We start from the raw sequence: 21722 nt of genomic DNA, 5'->3' as shown, positions 1-21722 counted from the left end.
CCTGGAATGTTCCACAGTATGGCATTAAACTTGTCCATCTTCATTGAGACATGCAAGGTACAGCAGACGAACTAACAGGTCATATCAGAATAGAACATTAAAGATAGATTATTTGGTTTCTAGCTGTACTGTGAAATAATGCAAGCCAGGCTGGCGCCACCTAGTGCCTCCGCTCAATTTAATTTTTCTCCAGTGACTAGGTCATGAATCAGAATACACTAGATGGTTTGCAAGAATCCTGGAAGTTGTAGACCACACACCGGCCAATCAGTGGAGAGCTGAACCAACCTGAGTTGCGATAGCAGACTACATACTTTATCCTCCTTTGGACTTCCTTTGTCAAATACAAACTTCACATTTTTATTGCACCTTTAATGAGCAAGTTCACTTTACAGAAACGACAATGATCATTGACAGACATGTTCACTCTTTGTTGTTGTGCCGGCAATTACTTGGATATCACTGAGCGTTGCGGCGCATTACATACGTCACAACCAAATAGCAGCGAATGGTTCAATAAAAAAAGTACCAGTCGAGGGAAGAAATCCTAATGCTGCGAGGTCAGATGGTTTCCATGAAGTAAAACCGTCTGATGAATCAGGCTAAAACAACGCAATATCACCAACAATAACACCATGGAGACAAGGTCAGTCTTTCTTTTTCATTTTACACAAGCCACAGATGTGTAACAGTAACACTTTATCATTAGCATTATTAACAAACACCTTGTTGCATTAAAATATACTCAGTGAGCATGTTTTTTTCTGCTATCTGTCTCAAAGCAGTGGTATTTTCCTAGAAGCATAAGAAATTTTATGAGATAACTTCTTGTGCTTTTCACAAGGCCATAACATTAATAGCTGACATGTTTTAAAAATGTATGACCTCAATCTTAACTTGAAAATCACGTTATACAAAATTACCCTAAATTAAGTTCGACCAGACCTTCCCAGAATCCACGCTAAAGTACTATAACAGTAAAAGCTCTGAGGACAGGGGGGTCAGCTGTGGTAAAACTCGGCTCCTCTTCAAAGCGACCCTGAAAGTGAATGTTACACTTATCCCGCCACTCTGTCCATAATGGGATTAATATTGGCGACCTCCCACATGTGCACACAAAGCGGCGATGAGGCTGGCCGTGACCCCGGGGTCAAAGGTCACATGACTGAGATGAGGAAAAGCTATTTGCCTGGCATCGCCGTGTCTGCGTTGTTAGTCTGCTAGAACGACCTTGCATTTAATCAAAAGAATGAGCTCATTAACAATTCATGAATAACACTGGTTAATGGCCCACTACTCAAGTCATGGAAAAAGTTCACATTATAAAATAGCTCTCTCATTGAATGTTATTTATTCACCTTTTTGTATTATTTAATGTCAGCTTTGAGTTTTGCTTCTAATTTCCTCTCCTATTTTTCCAGTGGTTTCGTGAAAAGTACTAGAGAGAAATGTTAGAATTGTCTATTTGCCTATTGTTAGTATTTCCCACTTTCCACATTAATTTCCACATTACTAAAATATAATGAAATGTACAAAAGATTGGACTCCGATGCAAAATAAACCATATCTCATTTGAATATGTGGTCTTAAAATTCAGAATCTCATCAGGAATACTTACTTCCACCACTATTTCTCTAGGAGTTGTGCCCCAAAAACTTTGGACTTTTCTAAATCCTAGAACAGTGTCAGTGTACTTCCCAAATGTTCCACTATGGAAAATACCATAGATGTTACTATCATTCTTAGTTGTTAGATTTATATCATAAACTAAAGTAATTCTAAATGAGAATGGAATTGAATAAAAATGTAATATCTGGATTTGTTTATGCTTTGTTTTGTAATAATATTCAGATTATATTTAAACAGTGCATAAGGAACATGCGAAAATGTATTAGTTGAGGTTCTAACAAGTCTAACACAAATAAACTCTGAACACAATGAAACACAAAAATGCAGATATATCAGTTTAAAGCCTTAATGAGCAGATTACAGTAGATCAGGGGTCTTCAAACTAAGACTCCGTCTTGCCACGCCCCTTTGGCTCCCAACACTTGAACTGGCCTTATAAAGCAATCCTGAAAAGTTGTCATGGCCTACTTTTTTTAAGTACTTTTTGGCAAATAATAACACATCTGCATCTTGTATTTTGCTGATTTTTTCATTTAAAAATGATATTTTTATTAAGTATTTATATTTATATTTAAATAATTATATGACATATTTACATTTGTTCCTGAATTGTTACCTGAAAAGTTTGAGATCTAAAAGTGACCATCAACGCATGTGCAGTGCCGAGTTTTCAAAGAACAGTGGATGACTAATTATTTTTTTGTTCAGTGTAAGTATCCGTGTAGTTTGTCTGATATGTAAAGAAAGTGTGGTGGTTTTCAAAGAATATAATCTGCGTCGTCATGGTCATACAATTCTGTTGTAAGTTCCGACCTGACCCCGGCCCCCCATCACAGTTGGGAGCGATAAAGTGACCCCTGTCTCTTTTTGAGGTAGTTTTGTATACAATATACTCAGTAATCTAGTATTGCTCATGTTGTAAACAATATTAGTGATATTATCTCATCTGCTTGCTCTTCTATGAGTGTCCATTTCCCTCTGAACTCACTAAAATTTGTGCAAAACTTTTTTATCTAAACCAAGGACAATACAAGTCTGAAGAAATAATTGGCAAACTTTATGATCTGCAAGATTGACAAGCCCATATATCTGTTGTTTGGGTGCGTCGCAGTTTCTATCAAAGCAGTGGACTATACACTCCGCATTTATCCAGCAGCAGACAGCACTTGTAAATGCTCCGAGTGATAACTGGAGAACAACAACCCTGAATTCTCATCTCAGGGCGCTAATATGATGAGACAGGCTCTGGGTGCACGGGGGCAGCCAATATAATTACGCTCCCTCTCTCTCTCCGCAGAATGTAATCTTTCAGGGTAGAGCCAGATGACTAGGACGGAGCAGCACGGGGAACAAAACACTCTCCATCTGGGAGCGCTGCAGATGAGGGCCTAAGAGCCACATATTCCATTGGGGAGGCCGGGCGGGGAGACGGGAAAAATGGGAGGTAATGCTAGTCTGTCGAAAGCCAAGGCGCCTCTTTCAGCATCCCCAGCTATTCAACGCAATCCTCCGTGGAGCCCCCATCACAGCCCGGACCCCGAAAAAAAAAGATGATGGCACGGAATAGGGCAGGGAATTGAATGTGCCTGAGAAAGAGAGAGACAGCGAGGCAAAGTGGGAGTAGAAAGATAATGGATGTTTGTTTATTTCGCATACTGAATCGGAGCGGAGAATGAGCGGTTGCTATGCATGCCTGGAGTTTTGTTGTTCACAGTTAAGGAGCCATTATTACAGTCAATCAAATCGCACATCAGAATATTATCAATTATGTTAAATATCAGCTTGCTGCTTCACTGACAAGTCCTAATCCTATTAAAAGCATCTGTAGAGATTCACTGTGGAATAAATGCTAATCTCCCAAATGGCCGTCGGATGTATTCACATTCTTAACATTTCTAGGTGCCACCCAACCCTGACAGCTTTTTATTCAGGTGCTTTAGGGGCAGGCTATCTCCAGCTGCAGATGTGCATATATGAGCTCCTGTGTCCTATACAGGTTAAAACAGGTTACAATAAATATAGAGCAACAAAAAGAGCTGTACAGAATAGACCATTCATCTCTAAAGCTTCATTTAGCTTCAGTATTTCTCATTAGTAAAGTATTCGGAAAGGACTTCTTGGGCTTTTCATCATGTTTTAATGATGGATTTGAGTGTGTCACCTGCTTGTCTTCATGAAGATATTATTGCAGTAGTAAAAATGTTCCATGTATCACGTTAAACTTGAAGAACTAAATACAAAATCAATTTCCTATGGTGTTTTAATAGCTTACTTTGGTGTTGAAAAATAGCACCACTTTCTTAAGACTATTTCTGCTTATTTATACTCACAGAGAAGATGTTAATGTTTGCTTCATGTGGATAGGTGCAGTAATTACAGAGATATTAACCATAAACCAGGTCAACAAATCTCCAATCTGACAGTTAAAGGTCTGATATTATGCAAAATTATGGAATATTGTGAGTTTTTACAAGTTAGAATGACCAGATCTTTGTCATTTTTTGCCAACATGAAACTTGGCACGGCACACCCACACCATCAGGATGACACTCTCCAAATGTGAGATCAGTTGAATGAGTACTTCAAGAGTTATGCGTGGGACAGACAAACAAACAAAAAACAAAGAAACACAGACAGACTTTCCTTGCATTAATAGATGTCAACAACCTCTTACAACAATGAGGAGACAGTGTGTGTTCACTTATACTAATAAAAAAATAAAACACATTTAATTCAGGTGACAAATTCATTCTTTATAATGTAAAATTTCATTATGGCCATTATGGAGCTTTTCTGGACTCTCAAAGACGCTTTACAAATCATTATTCACTCCATACCCAGTGATGGTAAGCTACTATTGTAGCCACAGCTGCTGTGAGGCAGACTGACGGAAGCAAGGCTGACAATCTGCACCATTGGCCCCTCTAACCACCACCATCGCTCACACACACCACTTTCATACTAAGCAATGTGAGTGATGTGCCTTGCCTAAGGACACGCCTAAGGACACTGATGCCCCCTGTGGCATTTGATTTTCCTGTGGTCTCCCATCCAAGTACTAACCAGGCCCAGTCTTGCTTAGCTTCTGAGATCTGATCAGGCTTTGACAAGCTGGTATGGCCACATAATACACATACAACGTGTATCTTTACTGTGAGTGCAGCTTGCTCCACAACACAACAGAGTCACCTGGTGTCAGTTCCTGGAATGTTCCAGAGTATGGCTTACCTATCTCCAAGGAGACAAGCAGGTGGCTTGGCAGTCCCCAGAAATGTTACACAGTGGGGCTTATAGCTGAGGACAGTGCTAATTATAAGCATGTGTTTGAATAGCACAGCATGTAACTGCATGAGGCAACAAGCTCATTTGCATCTGTGGACCAATTTTCTGGTTCATAGTAAAGAATAAGGACGCAGCAGGCTGTGGCACAGTGCGATAAGTATTCACCCACCAACCACAGGGTTCATGGTGCAAACTCAGTACTATTCAATACTGTTGTGACATTGTGACTCTGGTAAAGACAGTCCAAGCTCATAGTCTTGTCATAATTGTTTGGGTGACATTAGATGAAAAGAAGAACTGTTTATTTTGCATCAGAGACAACTTAAAGCATAAACACATCATATGAATACTACAGACTTACCTTGAAAAACAACCGCCATTTTCTTCTTGTAGATGTTGAAGTCTGTCTCCAGAAAGACGCAGAATATGACTCGTGTGATCTGTGGAGGAGACACACAGATGGTAAAGCAATTAGCGCAACATCCTGGCTCTTAAAGGTCTGCATTGTGAAGGGCATGGGAGAATAAAAGGCCAAGACAAGTAAACATCTGATGACAAGAGCGTACACGAGCGGGAAATAATCAAAGTCACTCACAAATCTAATTAGTCAACCACCCATTCACGACCACCCGCCATCCAGCCTGCTCTTATCATGTTACTGCGCATTACATCAGCATTAGGGAGACACAGGGAGCTCAGCAGAGAGACTTGTAACTGTTCTAAGACAAATACACACGAAAGATACTACTAATATTAGTGTAGTATAGTGTTTAAGAATACTATGACGATACAGTGCAAGATTATGACATAAATGGTAAATGCAACATCATAGAAAAGTGTTTATTTATTTATTTACTTGCTATTTGTTGGACATATTCAGTATCATTTTGGAACATGCTTTTACAGTTCTGCCACAGTTTTAACTTTTTGTTTCGTCCAGTAATGTCTTTTCAAATCCAATGTTTAAACATATTTTATCATACCTGAATAATTTGTAATAATTGAAAAAGTTTACTACAAAAAAAAAAACACCTTGAAATTCTCTCTCCAATCCAATTTCGTTTAACTTTTTTTTTAAACTTCAATTTGTTTTTTTTAAAGTCTGTAATGTCTTTATAATACAAGGTTCAAACTGTTTTTATTATGGATTTTGTGTTGTTTAAAAAAGCACACTCAAATTTCCTCTCCTCAATTGTTTTGAAAGTAAAACACTAACAGCATGAATGTATGCTTAATGTTTTCTGATTCGAGAACAGATGGTGATGATTTTTACCAACTTCTATTCAGTTTTCAAAACCCACACAGCAACTGTAGCATCAACAAATGATTATTTTACTACTGTGTGTTTCATAGCATGACTAAATGACTAACGTGACAAAGATTTTGGAATAAAGTGGCGCGCTCTCACATACATGCATAACAAAAATCTCATCTCATTAACTGCTTTCTGGAACCAATTACTGAAAGGCCATGTTAAAGATCCACTATGTAACTTTTCTAGTGGAGGGTCTGCCACCTACTTGTCGCCATGGAGATCATATGAATTTGTCTGGAATGTCCTGTTATGGCATCAAATATATCAATCTTGCTTTTACTCAATAACATGGGCTTTGATTTATCTAGAAACTTCCATTCTTATTGTTAGTGGGCTCACTTCTACACCGATCTGACACCATTAATTCTGTACCACTGAAAATTAAAAATTTAGTGACTTCAGTGACAACTGAAACCATCTTCTTGGGATCTAGAAAGGCTGGAATCTGTCTGGAATGTGTCTGTCTGACAACAGGTACGAAGAAGAGGAAGTGATGCTCCATTTACCTTTGGAGGTCATGGAGTTGTTCAGAAGTGACACAGAGGATGAAGAATTCAATGGATTTAGTGAACTGGAGAGAGATGGAGAGTTTGGTAAATTTGTTATGTTGTTGTTTATGCTATAGTTAACTGAATAACTGTTCATATGTTACATTAACAGCCTGTTGTTCTCTATTCTATTGCTTCTCTTCATGAAGATGATACCTCAAATGTTCCACAGTATGGCATTACACATTTACATTTTCCGGACTATAAGTTGCTCTGTAGTATGTCGCACCCGCCAAACAGTGCGACTTATATATGTGCTTTTCTTACGCATCTTTTGGCTGTTGCGACTTATACTCCTGAGCGACTTGTAGTCTGGTAGTCTGAAATATGGTAAGTGTAATGACATACTGTGGAACATTCGAGGTAACATCTTCATGGAGAGAAGCATGGGGCAAAATAGAAAATGATAAAGACTTATTTTAAAATGAATTGTACTTTGTATTCCAAATACAAGGATTACTCAAAAAATCCACTAATTAAGTAAAACATATCACAAGTCTTTTTGATGATCAGATTCCTTTTGTACCCGACACACACACAAATCAGATCTCATTATTGGGTTATCAATTTATTAAGGTTATCAGATTTTGAAATGTATGCATGTGTGATAATGTGCCTAAAAGAAGACCAGGAAAGACAAACTCAGACCCACAAAAACAGACCCACTCTCCCCTCTTGTGCTCTGTACAGCTGTGAACATGCAGCCAGCCCCATGTGTATTATTCACACTCACCGAACAGATAATCGCTTCACTGAATAATGGCAATTTCACACAACATCATAATGGCATCTCTCCGCCCTCATTATGTGTAGGATAGTGAAGTTATGGACCCTTTTCTGACCTCACCAAACACAGGAACCTTATTCAAAGAGCCCTCTCCTGCTGCTCTCGCACACATTTATCTATTAATACTTTATGATGTGTTCTTTGCGGTAAATGCTAGCACTGAATATCCAGATTGTGACATATTATTTGGCCTGATGTCTTGATCTTTCGAATAAAACGTGGACCCACTTTCGCAGTAAAAATAAAACCTTTGAGTATCCGTTTGAAGTGGCGCGTTTACTGACAAACAGATAAAGCCAAGATTGTGCAAATACCGCTGGGCAGTGAAGGCCACGGATGCCGCAGCTCCCCAGGAATCCCCATTACTCTTTTATGGCTGTGTTCTCAACCCCACTCTTGGCTGTGAAGCATGGTGAACCAGAAATTATGCTTTGAATAAAACCCACTGTATGGATCAGCATGCGGTCTCATATACAGTATATAACAGTAATATTTGACTGTAGTGGTATTACGTAAAAAAAATGTCACTCTATTTCAATATTGAGGAAAATACACAATACTCAGTAGCTACAAGTAAAAGAAAACAGGCAGATTTTTTGAGACTATTGTCCACATGATTATCTAGTTTTAGTGTAAATTAGTATTTGAGAATAGATTTTTTTTTTTTGACAACATAGTTCTATTTCAAATGTTACTAAAATTTCAAACTTTATTTCAATATTGAGAAAATGCACAACTCAATACCCACCACTAAAAGAAAACAGACATATTTTTTAGAGAAATTTTCAAATAATTATCTAGTTTTGGTAGTATTTTGTATTTGAGAACTGATTTTTGACAACATGGGGAAAAAAAGAAAGAAAGAAAGAAAAAGATTACTACACACAGAGGATGAACTAAACCAAACAGGAAAAGGTATAGCAGTGGTGTAACCCATCTCCAGCTCTATCTTTCAGTCTCTGTCAATCTCTTCCCTTCATTCATATTCTGCAGCGCGGCTCAGCTCTGCTTTTATTTGGCAGATCAGAAAGCCCTGGTATGGCCTCTGACAGTCGTGAGCTACAGCGCCAAGCCAAACAAAACCTGAAATACCAAAGGCGAGTATTGACATTCTCTCTGTATACAAAGAGTTGAATAAAACACCACCACAACACAACCACGGTGACGCTTTGTTTAGTAAAGAAAAAAATGACAGAATAATACTCGTAAAATAGTCATTGCTTCCTCCGTGCTGATACACATGTATAGTGCAGGCTAACTTCAGCAAAAGATATGATGTTTTTTTTTTTTTTTGGTTTCTTTTTTTTTACACAAAAGAAGATGGTTACAGGTGCATTTTGAAACTTTTCTTGCGGAAAATATGCTACCAGCTTACCTCCACTGAGATTGTTGTTTCCTGTCTACAGTAAAACCACTCACTTTGAGACTCTTAAGTGTTCAAAATATCAGAGCACTGCACTTCTAGTTTAGATACAAGCTGTGTTATTATTATTTCTGAAATGTGGTGCAATACTTCAGATACATGATTTTTAAAGCATAACAGATTGGCAATAAAGTCCACAGGAAGTAGAGTCACTATCGCTAATCCACAGCTTCACTTCAATCCGTGCGCTGAGTAGACATAAACAGACACACAAGGAAGTACTTTTGCCTTTTTACTTTCAAAGAATGCCTCAAACTGGATTGGGTTTTGTGGACTTGATGTCATTATTTCCGGAAAACAATTTCTATGGATAATGTGGATGAGATGCTGCACTTTAAATTTACATCTTTAAGAGAGGTGAGTAATGAAGTCTTCTCATTAGTTTCGCTATGTATTTTTCGCCTCTGTGTCCGTTAAAGGCCACAAACACAAACAATATCCTACATGTGTCATTAGTAGGCCTATGAAAATAGTGTGATTTTAATTGTGTCGGGTTTGGTCGGGTTCGGACACAGATATCTTAATGCCTATCGAGTTCGGGTCAGATTCGATCACTGCACTTGGACGCGAGCTGAGCATGGACAGAAAAATGTGTCCCGATCCACACTCTAATGGAGATGTTATTGTTTTGTATGGAATGTTACACACTGTGGCATTAAACTTACCACACTCCAAAATTACAGGCCAAATTACAGGTCGGATCTGTGGAAAGGCGAAGAATGCCTGTTTTTCAATACTTTCTTTTTTAGCAGTAAAACTCTTGCAACTGAAAATTTTTAATGTATTAAATAGTATGGGTTTGAAACAATCTCTACTCCTGCTAGTGCATTCTGTTGTTATGTCCTTAGGCAAGACACTTTACTAGTGTTGTGTGGTGTGTAAAGTGTTTAGAGTGCCCTTTGGAGATGCAACCGCACTACATAAATCTGACCTTATAAGCCTGTTACATGATTATACTGTGCCTTATTTAGTGAAAGTGAAGTGAAAATGAGCCTCTAACTTTAATTGTATTCTTCACTACGTATTATACCACATACAAAAGGACCACACTGTTCACATTGGCCACAAAATAATGAATCTGTACTTTCATTCAAATGTAGGTCACTTCCCCAAAAACACCAGCTCGGGGCTCTTATTTCAGCCGTGTATGGACATGCCCTCAATAATAAGTGTGAATAAGATTTTAAATGAAAACTAACATCTAACTGGTATCCTGTTTGAAGAAAGGCAGGACTGCAAAGGTGTGTGGGTGCACATGTGCGGCTGCTACTGTACGTGTTGAGAGCGCACCCCGCAGTCATCAAGGTTGAAAAAGTTAATGGAAGACTAATTAGAAAGCTGGGATCACTGCATGCTGGACTGTCTGGTCATTACTCATCGCTGATTGGGGGCCCTCTGCCAAAGGGTGAGTGCAATATGGTTAGGTCCCCCGTCTCATCTGGAAAAACTGGTCATCGTATCAAAAACAGCTTCCGCAAAAGTTCAGTCAAGGCATTGTGAGTCATTTCCTTTAAAAAACAATAATAGTAACAAGCAAATGAAAATGTGTTGCCAATTTAATTTTGTTTTTCATTACTGAGTTTATAAATGCTTGCGTAACAAAGATAAAGGTCCATGGTTAGGAAAAGGAATCTGTTGTTTTTCTAGTGACATTTAAAGTTTCAATTTATTTCCTGGTGTTTTTATATATAATTCTAGCATTTTTCATATCTGCCTTAAATGCACAGTGCACAGGACCATTTCATTCCCTTTGGTGTACTAATATATTTAAATGCAAAAGTTGTGTTTAGTCATATTCATTTACTTCTCTTTGGACATAATACTTTTACTCCTTCTTTAATAGTATTTAGTTTGAAATAACAGTACTCTTACTTGAGTAAAAGTTGGTTACTCTTCCTATTGAGAGTAGGTCTACAAGTGACAAAAGCTGTATGTTTATGCCATTTTGTTTGGATAGTCTCCTGAGCTTTGTTCACCTCACGCTAATGAATTCAGAGCTAATTGAATTTGGGCAATATGACAGGATGAAACTAATGAAAACAAAATGGCCACTGTTCAACCTGTGCCCTTGTAACTCATTTGCACTCAACACACAGGAACATGATGCGGGCAGATTTTAACCAGATGTGTATTCACTTACTGCACACAATACTGACTTTTAATTTGTATGTGTTTGAGGCTCACCCCCGCCCACCCCTCTCCTTTAGGACTACTAAACAGATGATGTCATGGCCACCCATGCCCATAATTACATTGGGGGGCAGCATCAGTGGAGTCAGATGCACCACTCTAACACGCACCCTTCGTTTCTCGCCGCTTCATCTTGATTCTGTGACAAACAATAACAGGGACAGGTTGCCCTAGCATGTCTACCCCAGCTGGAGCAAAGGCACATGGGAGATGTGTGTCTGTAGTCACTGCGGTGACGCCTGATGTTGAATGTTTCATGTATGTTTCCAGATGGACAGCAGCGACAGGAGACTGATATACAATATTAACACTGTCTGCAAAATTCATTCATTTCCTTTATTTGCTTTTGCTCAAGGTCGGAGCCGGCAGAAGCTATGGCCCACACCGTCACTGACGAGGAATAATGAAATGAATATATCACGCAGCTGTACATATATTGCATTTTGTTTTGTTTATGGACAGACATGACATACGGTGCATATGAGCAGCAACCTCATACACTGATAGAACATGTCATTGTTCCAGACAGATTGAATAAATCCAACAAATTATTTCTGAGCCAGAAATATCTGCCCATAAAACACAGGCTTCTCGCTGCATCATCAAAGCCATAATCAGTGAGCATCCGTCTTCTTTGTTGTGTGCGGCGCTGCTGCTTGGACAGAGGCTGCACTTTGAAGCAGGTGGAGCGGCTCCAGGTCTTATTACAGATGTAATTACACCCACCTGCGCCCCTGTCACCGCTGCATTCAAAGACTCAGTGAAAAAAACGGAGCACGCGCCAGACACAGGAGCACTGATGGTAAATAGTCACATACACAGATACATGGGCCTATATTAATAAGCAGCATCTCTTCAGTGGCTATGGCAGTGCTCGTCTTTAGCAGGGACAGGTCATGGTGCAGGCTGACAGCAGCAGTCAGGAGGTGAACTGGAGTTGCGTCTCCATTTGACTTTGATTGACCCTGTCTGCCAGAGCGGCACAGCTCCACCTGCAGCAGCGGGGGAATTATCATTTCAAAGAAGTGCCCAGAAAAGGTTATCCCTTTGAACAAAACGCCTCCGTCCATACATCAAAAGAGGATTCTGACACAGGGCTTTAGAACCACACTCTTACTCTGAGGAAAGTGCTGAGCTCGCCGCACCGCAGACGCACTCTGTAGTAGGTGCTCACTAGATCATGATTAGGACGATGGGCTAGTCAATGGAGTGTGTAGAATATTTCCATGCAGACTGCAGATTTGGATAAATGCTTGTGTACACAATTAGAGCTGAGTGCTCAGCGCTGTGTGACTAAAGAGCAGTGATTGAAGACGGTCAACAGACGGCCTATTTCATCTCCTCAACATCATCAGGGACTCAGAGTCTACATCTGGATCAAAGCAAAATATTTAACTGACAGGAAAATGCAGTCTTGCTAGATTTGGAAAAATCCATAAGATAATGCATCAGCAATTTGTATGTTAATTCAACAAATGCTCAGCCTGCCTCCACATTTGACACATTAAAGCTGAACAAATAGTTCCAGTGTATTATCCGGCTTCAGCGCACAGGGCTGTCGACAGCAGAACAGAGCGCTGCAGGCACACAGCATTTGAGTTCACATTTTCAGAAAGTGTTCTCACACTGAAAGAGACAGCATTTGACTTTGTGAGGCTCTGAGCGCGCTCCGGCTAGTGCTGCCAGCAGCAGACACTCTGCTATCTGATTTAAAGCCCTGGCCAGCAGAAAAATATACAGCACATTTTATTTCCCATTATATTCAGATTTTGTCCTACTGAAAGTGTTTATAGATTTTACATTCAACTGCACTGTTTGCCAAACCAGGCACAATGGCTGAATGTATAATCGTTTAGCTGTTTAACTGTGATGAGGTCTTCCCCTACAGACTGAAGGGAAATGTCAATAACTCCCCACAGGGACCCTAAACAGTAACTGACAATGCAGTGAGTGAATGTATGACTCGGACTCACATATGACAGTAATGAGGCAGCCCCCTCAGCCCACCGGTCATTTTAGAGTGTTCTTCAGGAGTCCTTATGGGACATGTCCTGACCACGGTGCCATCAGGTATTTGGGATTCACATTAAAAGAACATTTGTCATGTGACATGAGGTGCATTATAGACTCTCCTGACAAATTTGTCAATTAATATAAATGGCCAAATAATTAGAATGATGGACTACATGCTGTGGTGTGCAGGGAGCAGAGGGAGTGTGAAAGATTGGGTCATTTTCGAATCATAAAGAGGAGAGGAGGTGCAGCTGTGGACCAGGTCAGAGGCGAGCCATGAAGGGCACACTAATATGAGCCTGTGCCTATGATCCATGGCTGCATTCTAATGAAGAGACCCTGCACCAGCAGCCTGCAGCATCTCTGCTCATGACGCTACGCTAGCTCTGCCAAAGATCTGTGCAGGACAAATCTGTGCTAGTCATCTCAACGAAAGGAACTAGGAAATACTCACCTACATACAAAATGATCAGTGTCTGAGACCTTTACGTGTTTGTAAACTCTTCAGTCATTTATGATGTTTTTGAATGAATAATAAACCATCCAGGATCAATTATAACAGCATATCTGTGGCTCACAGACTCACAGGGCCTTTCACTCAGTCTAAATGGTTCACTTTAACTAGGCACAAGACAAAGGACCATGTTAAGGTTAAGGGCCCTTGTTTAAAGTGGGGTCATGACATTAAATGCCTCTGTCTCTTCAGCAAAGGCTAATGATACAAAGTTTGAACCAGAAACCTTTTTAGGAATAATGAATGTAAACCAATTATTAAAGGTCTAATGAAAGGGTGTCACTGGGGAATTTAATCAAACTCATTCAATCTTGGATAGTTTTACTTGGATAATAAAGTAAAACAGCACATGTAGTTTACTTCAACACAAAATTAAGTCACATATAAATTACATGTATGTACTGGTGCCAATCACATTAACAAATTCTGTCTCATCTAGTGCTAATAATGCACTTCTGCAACTACCCAACTATTGAAAAATGAATATCAAGTGTATGTGTAGTAAATATACCGAACCCACACACACATTTTGTCGGTATGACTTGCAGAGATACAGTGTCTCAGAATATTCGCTTCTTGCTTGAATCCTGTTGAATTAGAATAGATTTCTTCTCACTGTGAGTTCATCCCTCCTGTTGAGCCTCTTAAATCTACAACTAGCCTCCGACTCCTCTGCAGCTCTGCCAATCCCCTTATTGATGCCCGATAGGTTTGGTCTCGTGTCAGGTGGAAGGATGGGCGACTTGCTTAGATACATCTGGCTTTGTGTCTTCTGCTGTGCATCTCGGGGATCTATAAGGCCGATCCAGCATGCCTGTCAAATCCACTAATATTTTCATTTTTCCTATTCTTTTAGTCAATAACTGCTCAGTGGGAGGGAGCTAAGGCTGACTTAGCCATGTTGAGAGGAGGGTATAAAGGAAGAATAGATTTTGCTTTAAGCTATAACACAATTGCCCAAGCTTATTTTACTGTAATTATTATAAGAGTTCGTGTTTCTAGTCAGATAAACGTTTTTCACAAACTACAAGAATAAGACATTGTGGGAAACAGCAGGGAACAATGTTGTTTTGTGTAAATAATGGAATCTATTGATGTGCACGAAGACAACATACTAGTACATTTCTCATAGTCTATTGGCTAAATCGCCCTGTGCCTAGGTGGCTCTGGTTCTTTTGAGTACATGTTCTATCTCAACTTTACTTTGCAAGTATATCTCAACTTTATTTCACAATAACTGTATTTAAATTTTTTTGCGTCTAAGAACTGAATCAACACAAAGCTGGAATTTTGCTCATACTCTGATTAAATTATTTGGGGAAAAAAGATAAGAAAAATAGAGCTACATTAATGCTTCATGTATGATAGAATTAATAAAACATTTATCAAAAACAATGATAACCAAGTCTACTGCAATTTCACAAATTTAACACGCTTTTGTGGATGAATAGGAACAGAAATAAGCACATGTTGAGAGACAGTTTCTCTTCTGTATGCAGAGTATCACACTGGAGTCTAAGAAAGAGTGTTTAGCATGTCCTGTTCCCCATTCTACTGTCTGTTTGCTTAGTCTGGGCCCGGGCCGGTTCTGGGGGGGTTTCCTGGGAGGAAGAATGTGGTCCAGTGAAGTCCTTGAGTATTACACAAAGCTGCCAGACAAATGGGAATCCAATCACAGCAGTTTGTGTCAAAGAAGTCTGAACAGTCTCCAAACCTGAGCGTGAAAAGGCCCCTGACAGCAGCATGGAGCGCACTGATCTGTCTCACCACCGATGACATCTTACACAGGACACAAGTCTGACAAAGAGGACGAGTGTTGAGATGCATGAAAGGGGAAAAAAAAAAAAGAACATTGTATCTCATATATGGAGTAAAATATGGCCTTACAGTTAGATTGTTTGATTTGATTTGGTTTATAAAAATGTTACTGTTTTGTTGATATTATATCATGTTTAAATTGTAGCATTAAATTGTCACCTGTCATGTCAGTCCTTAAAGCTGTACTATGTAATCTTTCTGGATCACCGGCTTGACACCATGGAGAAACTGCTTGCCTGGAATGTCCCACAGAAGGCCTGTTTACATGAGAACGCTTGCGGGTAAAAACGACAAAATATTTTATAAAAGTGCCTTTGCTTTAGACGGTGATGGCGTTTTTGGGGTTTAAAAACACAAAAATCTGAAACCTCCAGAGTGGAAAAGTTGAATATAATCCGCCGTAGCATTTCCATCTACACTGCCCAAGAAAACTCTGGTCAGATCTGCCTGCGTTGCGTATGCATTTATGTCACATACATATACAGTACACAGAAACAAACATGCTGGATCATTTCCATGCGTTGGACCTTCAAGCTGCACTGGCAGCTCTAATAAACTTACGGGAGGCATCCCAACAAATGTAAAGAATATGCAGAGATACTATTAGTGAACAGAGAATGATCTGCAATTATCTCTGGCAAATTCTGGATGCACCAGATGCGTGGCGTGAAAACTTCCTCATGTCCAAAGATGCCTTTATTACTTTAAGTACATGCATACCCAATCAAATTCCACACACTTTTGCGTCACCATATGCATGCAGATATCCTCCTGAAAACATTTGTCTAAACGTGGAATAAAAAGTGAAGACGCGACTCCACTTTTGCGTCTTCTTTTCAGACCGTCATCATATAAACGTAGCCAGAGTAGCTTTAAGCATATGTTTATATTCACTCATTTCTAGGTGTTTTTAACTGCTGAAAAATACCTTGAAAAACATGCACTCTTACTGTGAGTGGGCTCGTCTCTTCACAGATCTGACTCATATCATCACTTGGAGGTGTCACCTGCTTATCTCCATAGAGACAGGCAAGTTAATCCATCCACAAGAGTCAAGCAGGTTTTGGACTCGCCAACAGAAAACTAGTAATAATATATGTCTAGTAAAAATGCAAGACTTTTTTGCTCTGTATTACCTTTTTCCCATATGGAATGTATTTCAGATTATATTTTTACATATATATAGGTGCTTGATGGTTCTTTAGCATTGAATGTTCTTATAAACAAGATCTTGTGTTCTTTGTAACCGGGCCATTACTTACATGCAAAAGAGTGCGTGGGCAGCCCTATCCCTCGCTACCAGAAATGCTAATGGATTTTTCCCAGGTTTTAGCCATGTGCGGTGTATTTCCTGTGCAGCAAAATGCCATAAGGTCACAGAGAATGCTCATTAGAAAGCACTCCTGTTCACAAACACCTTCTTGAAGCTAAAGCTATTACCCCTTTGTTACTTTCAGAACACACAGATGCCAGAGTCACATTCAGATGGAGCTAGTTGTGCTTTGTGTGTTCATACAGCGTGTGAGGTAGCCCCGAAATGCTCAAAGAAAGATTCATTATAGTGGGGTTTTCTTTCATATCCAAAAGGCGACGCGTTTACTTGTGTAGTGTTCATTATTTCATCTGGGAAATAGTCACCATTTGTGCCACAGACATCACAGCTCATTATGCTACAACACCAGTCTGTGATACTTTGGCTTTTAGAAGTACTTTTACATCCTATAGCATACACAGGTACATGACATGATTCAGTTATTAGGAGTATTTGTGCTGAAGTCAAATCCATTCAAGTTTATAAGTTATGAACCATATAAACATGTGAATGTTTTTTATAAATATATTGAATATGTATATGACATCCAAACAGCAAAAATGATTCTTAACAGCACAGCTTATTGCTTACTTTTCAGACCTTTGTCCAAAAAAGTGGCTAAATTAATAGACCCTAGCTGGAGTGAATAATTTATATTTGACAACATATAAAGTTTATCACAATCAAAAGGTAGAAAATGTTGAATGCCTCTTCCCACTCTTCTATCATAGAGTATTGTTCATCTATCAAAAGAAAGCTTAAAGGGCAAAAAGCAATAAATACAACAAAATCAGCTATGAAAACTACACCTACATCCTATATAATTCAAAATGAGTAGTGATGTTAAGATTAGACAATAGATAACTGTATATATATATTTAAAAATAATAAATAAAAAAGCAACACTTAATAATTTGGGAGGTGAAAAAAAAGTCACATCAAATTATAAGTGGGAGCATTAATTATCATTTTTCTCTCAATAATTTTAACACTAAAATTTTATATTATGACAGCCCTACTAAAGTCAGAAAAGTGAAAGCAGGTATCAGTAGCATCTCATCTTCCACTGACGGCACAGGTTTGGTGACATTAGTGCACGGTGCAACTCAAGAGAAGTGTAATAGCAGGAAATAAAGAGCAGAAGCAGAGGCGCTGAGAGCTCCACCATATGGCCGAGTGGGCGACATCAAACGCGAAACCCAAGCCTTAAAGCTGAGGTGCAGCTCCACATAACTTACAAAGTGTGTAAAGATGGGATCTGGACTGTGTCAGACACATCACGCAAATTTACAACCTCTCCTTCACCAGCAGTCTGAGAGCTGTTTATGCGGAGTGACAGATCAGCAGAAGGGAAAATGATTCGTGGACGGCCCGAGGATTTGGATTACCATCAAAAAGACAAAACATAAGACAAGGCGAGATCCATAAAGGCAATATGTCTCTGGAAACTTTAAACAAGCTCATAACTTTAAAACATTTCTACTAAAAAGAGACAGAAGGAAAGCCGGTGATATATCCGCTGTGACGGACCGATACAAGTAATAGCAGTTCTCTCAAAAAATGTCTTTGAAAGTCTCAGAAAAGAGCAAATTATCTGGTTTGAGTTTCCTGTATGCAGTAACAGGCAGCAGTAAAACTAATGGGACGTGGCTACAGTGGGGTGACTTGGAGACTGTTCAGACGTTAGAAACTATACACTGTATTGTCTTGAGTACAGACAAGACAGTTTGAACTGACTATACGCGAATGGTAATAAGAATAATTTATGTGAATATGTCTAATGTCTAATATCTAATGAATTGTTTTGCACTGACTTTTGTTCAAAAACAGTGGCGTTGTATCCTCAGGCCAACCCACAACGTCGCCTGGAGTAACCCACAAGAAACAATACAATATGGAGATTGCCAGTGGCATGCCTGACTAAAGGTACCATGAATTAATTTGAAGTAAGAACTGTTTCTGATTAAGCTCAAGAAGTTTTATTTACTCAGAGCAGATAAAATATCACTTAGGTTGCAAGTCAAATTAAAATAAAAAGTAAAGGTACACTACAGCCGAAACAACTGGGTAATGTTGAAACGTAAGGGACTAGTAACGCTGGATGCATTATAAGATGTATTTGAATGGGATTTCATATCATATCTGCACACATTAGTTGGAGAAGATATAGTATTCACAGCTTCTACTGAGGCTAATGCACCATCACAAATGATTTGGGTATTTAACACTAGTCCTAATTATTTATAGTAACAACACTAACTACATGGCTAATTAAAACCCTAATTATAGTTTTACTTAAATCTTGGCTGTGCACTAATGCTAATGTTGGCAAAATACATTGTCAGTATGATCTTAATTTGTTAAGGCCTTCAATTAGATGTATTTAAATATACAACACAAAGGCTTAATGGTGCACAGTGTAACTTTTCTGATGAGGTGTCAGCCACGGGTGGAGTGGCAGTCTGTGCATTCTGGAAAAGTCCAGCACTGGCGTACCAACAGCAGGGGGCGGTAATTATCATCGTGGGCCAATTCCAGGGTCATTTTTTGGTCCCAGTCTGTCCCTGGCCACCTACACGTGTCCATGGAAATGCCTTGACTTGAACATTCCATATTATGACATTAAATGTATCTATTTCCATGGACATCAGGTGACGCCACCAGATCAAGTTATAGGTCAGATCTGAGGAGAGGTGACCCCACTTACTGTAAGAATGCAGATTTTTAAGGTTTTTCTATCAGTAAAAACATGTAATTTATAAAATGCAAGATGTAGAAAATTGTTATTCTAAGCAATAAAATCTCTGTGGATACAAATATGTGCTTGGTACACCATCAGAAATGCTACGTATAGTGTGCATTTAAATAGAATTTACAGAAGAAAACAATAGTCACTTTTCACTTGACCACAAACTTCCCAGGGCATTAAATAAATGTAGACATCTAACAGTGCAACATTAGTGAGTGCTGACACTGAGCCCCTGGTCTTATCTCAGGAGGTCTGCTTATCTTTTTAAGTACATAACACATTCAAATGTTAATCCAGACACAGATTTCAGATTATGCAAATCTTTAGGATGTCACTTACCCAACATGACTCTTAAAATGTATTTCTTTTGAAACTATTTTAGTGGTGATTACAGACCCTTGTCAGCCACGCACAGGTGTCTCATGGAGGTGCCTCATTTTCAATCGGCTTAGGCGTGTCTCTGCTTTATCCAAATATAATGTGATTAGCCTGTGAGAGACGCAATGTCAAACCAGGAACATGATCCGAATCAGGATTAGGGCTTGGAGTGATGCATACCATTTTCCAATTAACACAGATAGCAACTGTTTAGCATTTTGAGAACGAAAATACTGTACCACTCAATTTGAAGAAGGTATTTTAGAACAAGCAATGAATAATCATTTTGTATTTCATTTAAAGAAAATTGATGTTTACAAAGCCATGATGTAAATTTTGTTCGAGTGGCCAAGTAGAGTGAATTTCTACCAGATCCTTTTCAGATGGAAAATGAGAATGGTTTTAATATTGCTTTTACAGTAATATGTATTTCAGTTTTAACATTATTTAAACAAGCTTTTCTGCAGGTGGACTGGTTACCTGCTTGTCTCCGTGGAGAGAATTTGGCTCTATTTTTCTATATGAATGAAATTCATATGAAATTAAACTTTCTCTGTGGATATAAGCATGTGATGCCACCAGGCCAGGTTACAGTAAGAATGCTTATTTTTTATTATTTTTTTCTTGCAATAAAAACTGTTCTAATTTAATAAATGCAAAATAGATAATGCCATACTGTCTAATATTACAGGATATCTCCATGAAGACAAGTGGGAGATGTACAAACCACCATAAACGTTACATATTGTGCACCTTTGACAACCCATTAAGAGAATGTGCTAATGCAATCAAGCAAAATGTTACAATGACATACATTACCAGTCAAAAGTTTGGACACATCATCTCATTCAGTGTTTTTTTTCTCTATATGTTTACACTTTCTGCATTTGGTACATACAGAAGACATCCAATATATGCAGTAAGATGTATGGAATTAAAAGAAAAGAAAAAGTGAAAAAAAATGTATTGGTGCTATTTAAACCAGTCAAATGTTTGGACATAATTCCATATATCTTACTTCATATATTTGATGTTTGCTGCATGCACATCAAATGTAGAAGAAGTATTCAAAAATTAGTGAATGAGAGTGTGAGTCCAAACTTTTAAGTGGTAGTCTAAGCATACATACAAACCTCTCTTAAAAAAACAAGTGAACACTTACTCTTCAAAATTGGCACTGATAAAATAGACCTCCCCAATGTGTATGGAGCTGCATGTAAGGCAGGGGAATTGACAACGCTATCTGTGCTACAAAGCTCATTGTAGCTGGTCATTTTAGTTTAGAAATCCATCTGCTTAGTGCACATTCACATGGGATGAGGCTAACACAACGCCTGTAAGAATAAAGACCAAAGATTTAAAAGTCAATCTCCGAACACATTCAATTAAGTCCAAAAGTTTCTCCCATCTCCAGTCCGAGCTCGAGAGTGGAGAAGTTTGAGTCCCTCCGGTAACTCTGATTGGATCTGTGTAGTTGAAACCATTATATAGCTGCCTGTGCCTTATGCTCCAACCCACGGGCTGCACTTGTGTGTTACTAAAAACAGGCTGCACAATGCCTTTTAAATAAACCAATTCTCACAACAACAAAACAACTCAAGAGATCCCCCTGAGAAACAATGAAATGGCTAAAGTGGATCTAATTAGCGTTCATAGCAGAGGAAAGCATGCCTAGTCTTAGTCTTGGATACAGACCAAGCTATTCCAATCGGTTGGCAGATCAAATACAAACAGTCCCGCCATGCTGAAATTTCTCCTGACATG

General features: G+C 38.9%; 1 protein-coding gene across 2 annotated transcripts in view; it reads right to left on the bottom strand.

Annotated features, from left to right (window-relative positions):
• Positions 1-21722, bottom strand: part of macrod2 (mono-ADP ribosylhydrolase 2) — a 676928-nt gene that overhangs the window by 62225 nt on the left and 592981 nt on the right. For both annotated transcript variants that reach the window (XM_020921400.2, XM_055162427.1), the window contains exon 9: positions 5273-5351. In XM_020921400.2, coding sequence (XP_020777059.1) covers positions 5273-5351 — 79 coding nt within the window. The remainder of the gene's footprint in view (positions 1-5272; positions 5352-21722) is intronic.

Source organism: Boleophthalmus pectinirostris, unplaced genomic scaffold (genome assembly GCF_026225935.1).
Source record: "Boleophthalmus pectinirostris isolate CB_2022bp ecotype Guang Dong unplaced genomic scaffold, ASM2622593v1 HiC_scaffold_5, whole genome shotgun sequence".
Taxonomy (NCBI): Eukaryota; Metazoa; Chordata; class Actinopteri; order Gobiiformes; family Gobiidae; genus Boleophthalmus; species Boleophthalmus pectinirostris.
Note: the sequence above shows the minus strand (reverse complement) of the source record. Positions and strands in the feature narration are given on the sequence as shown.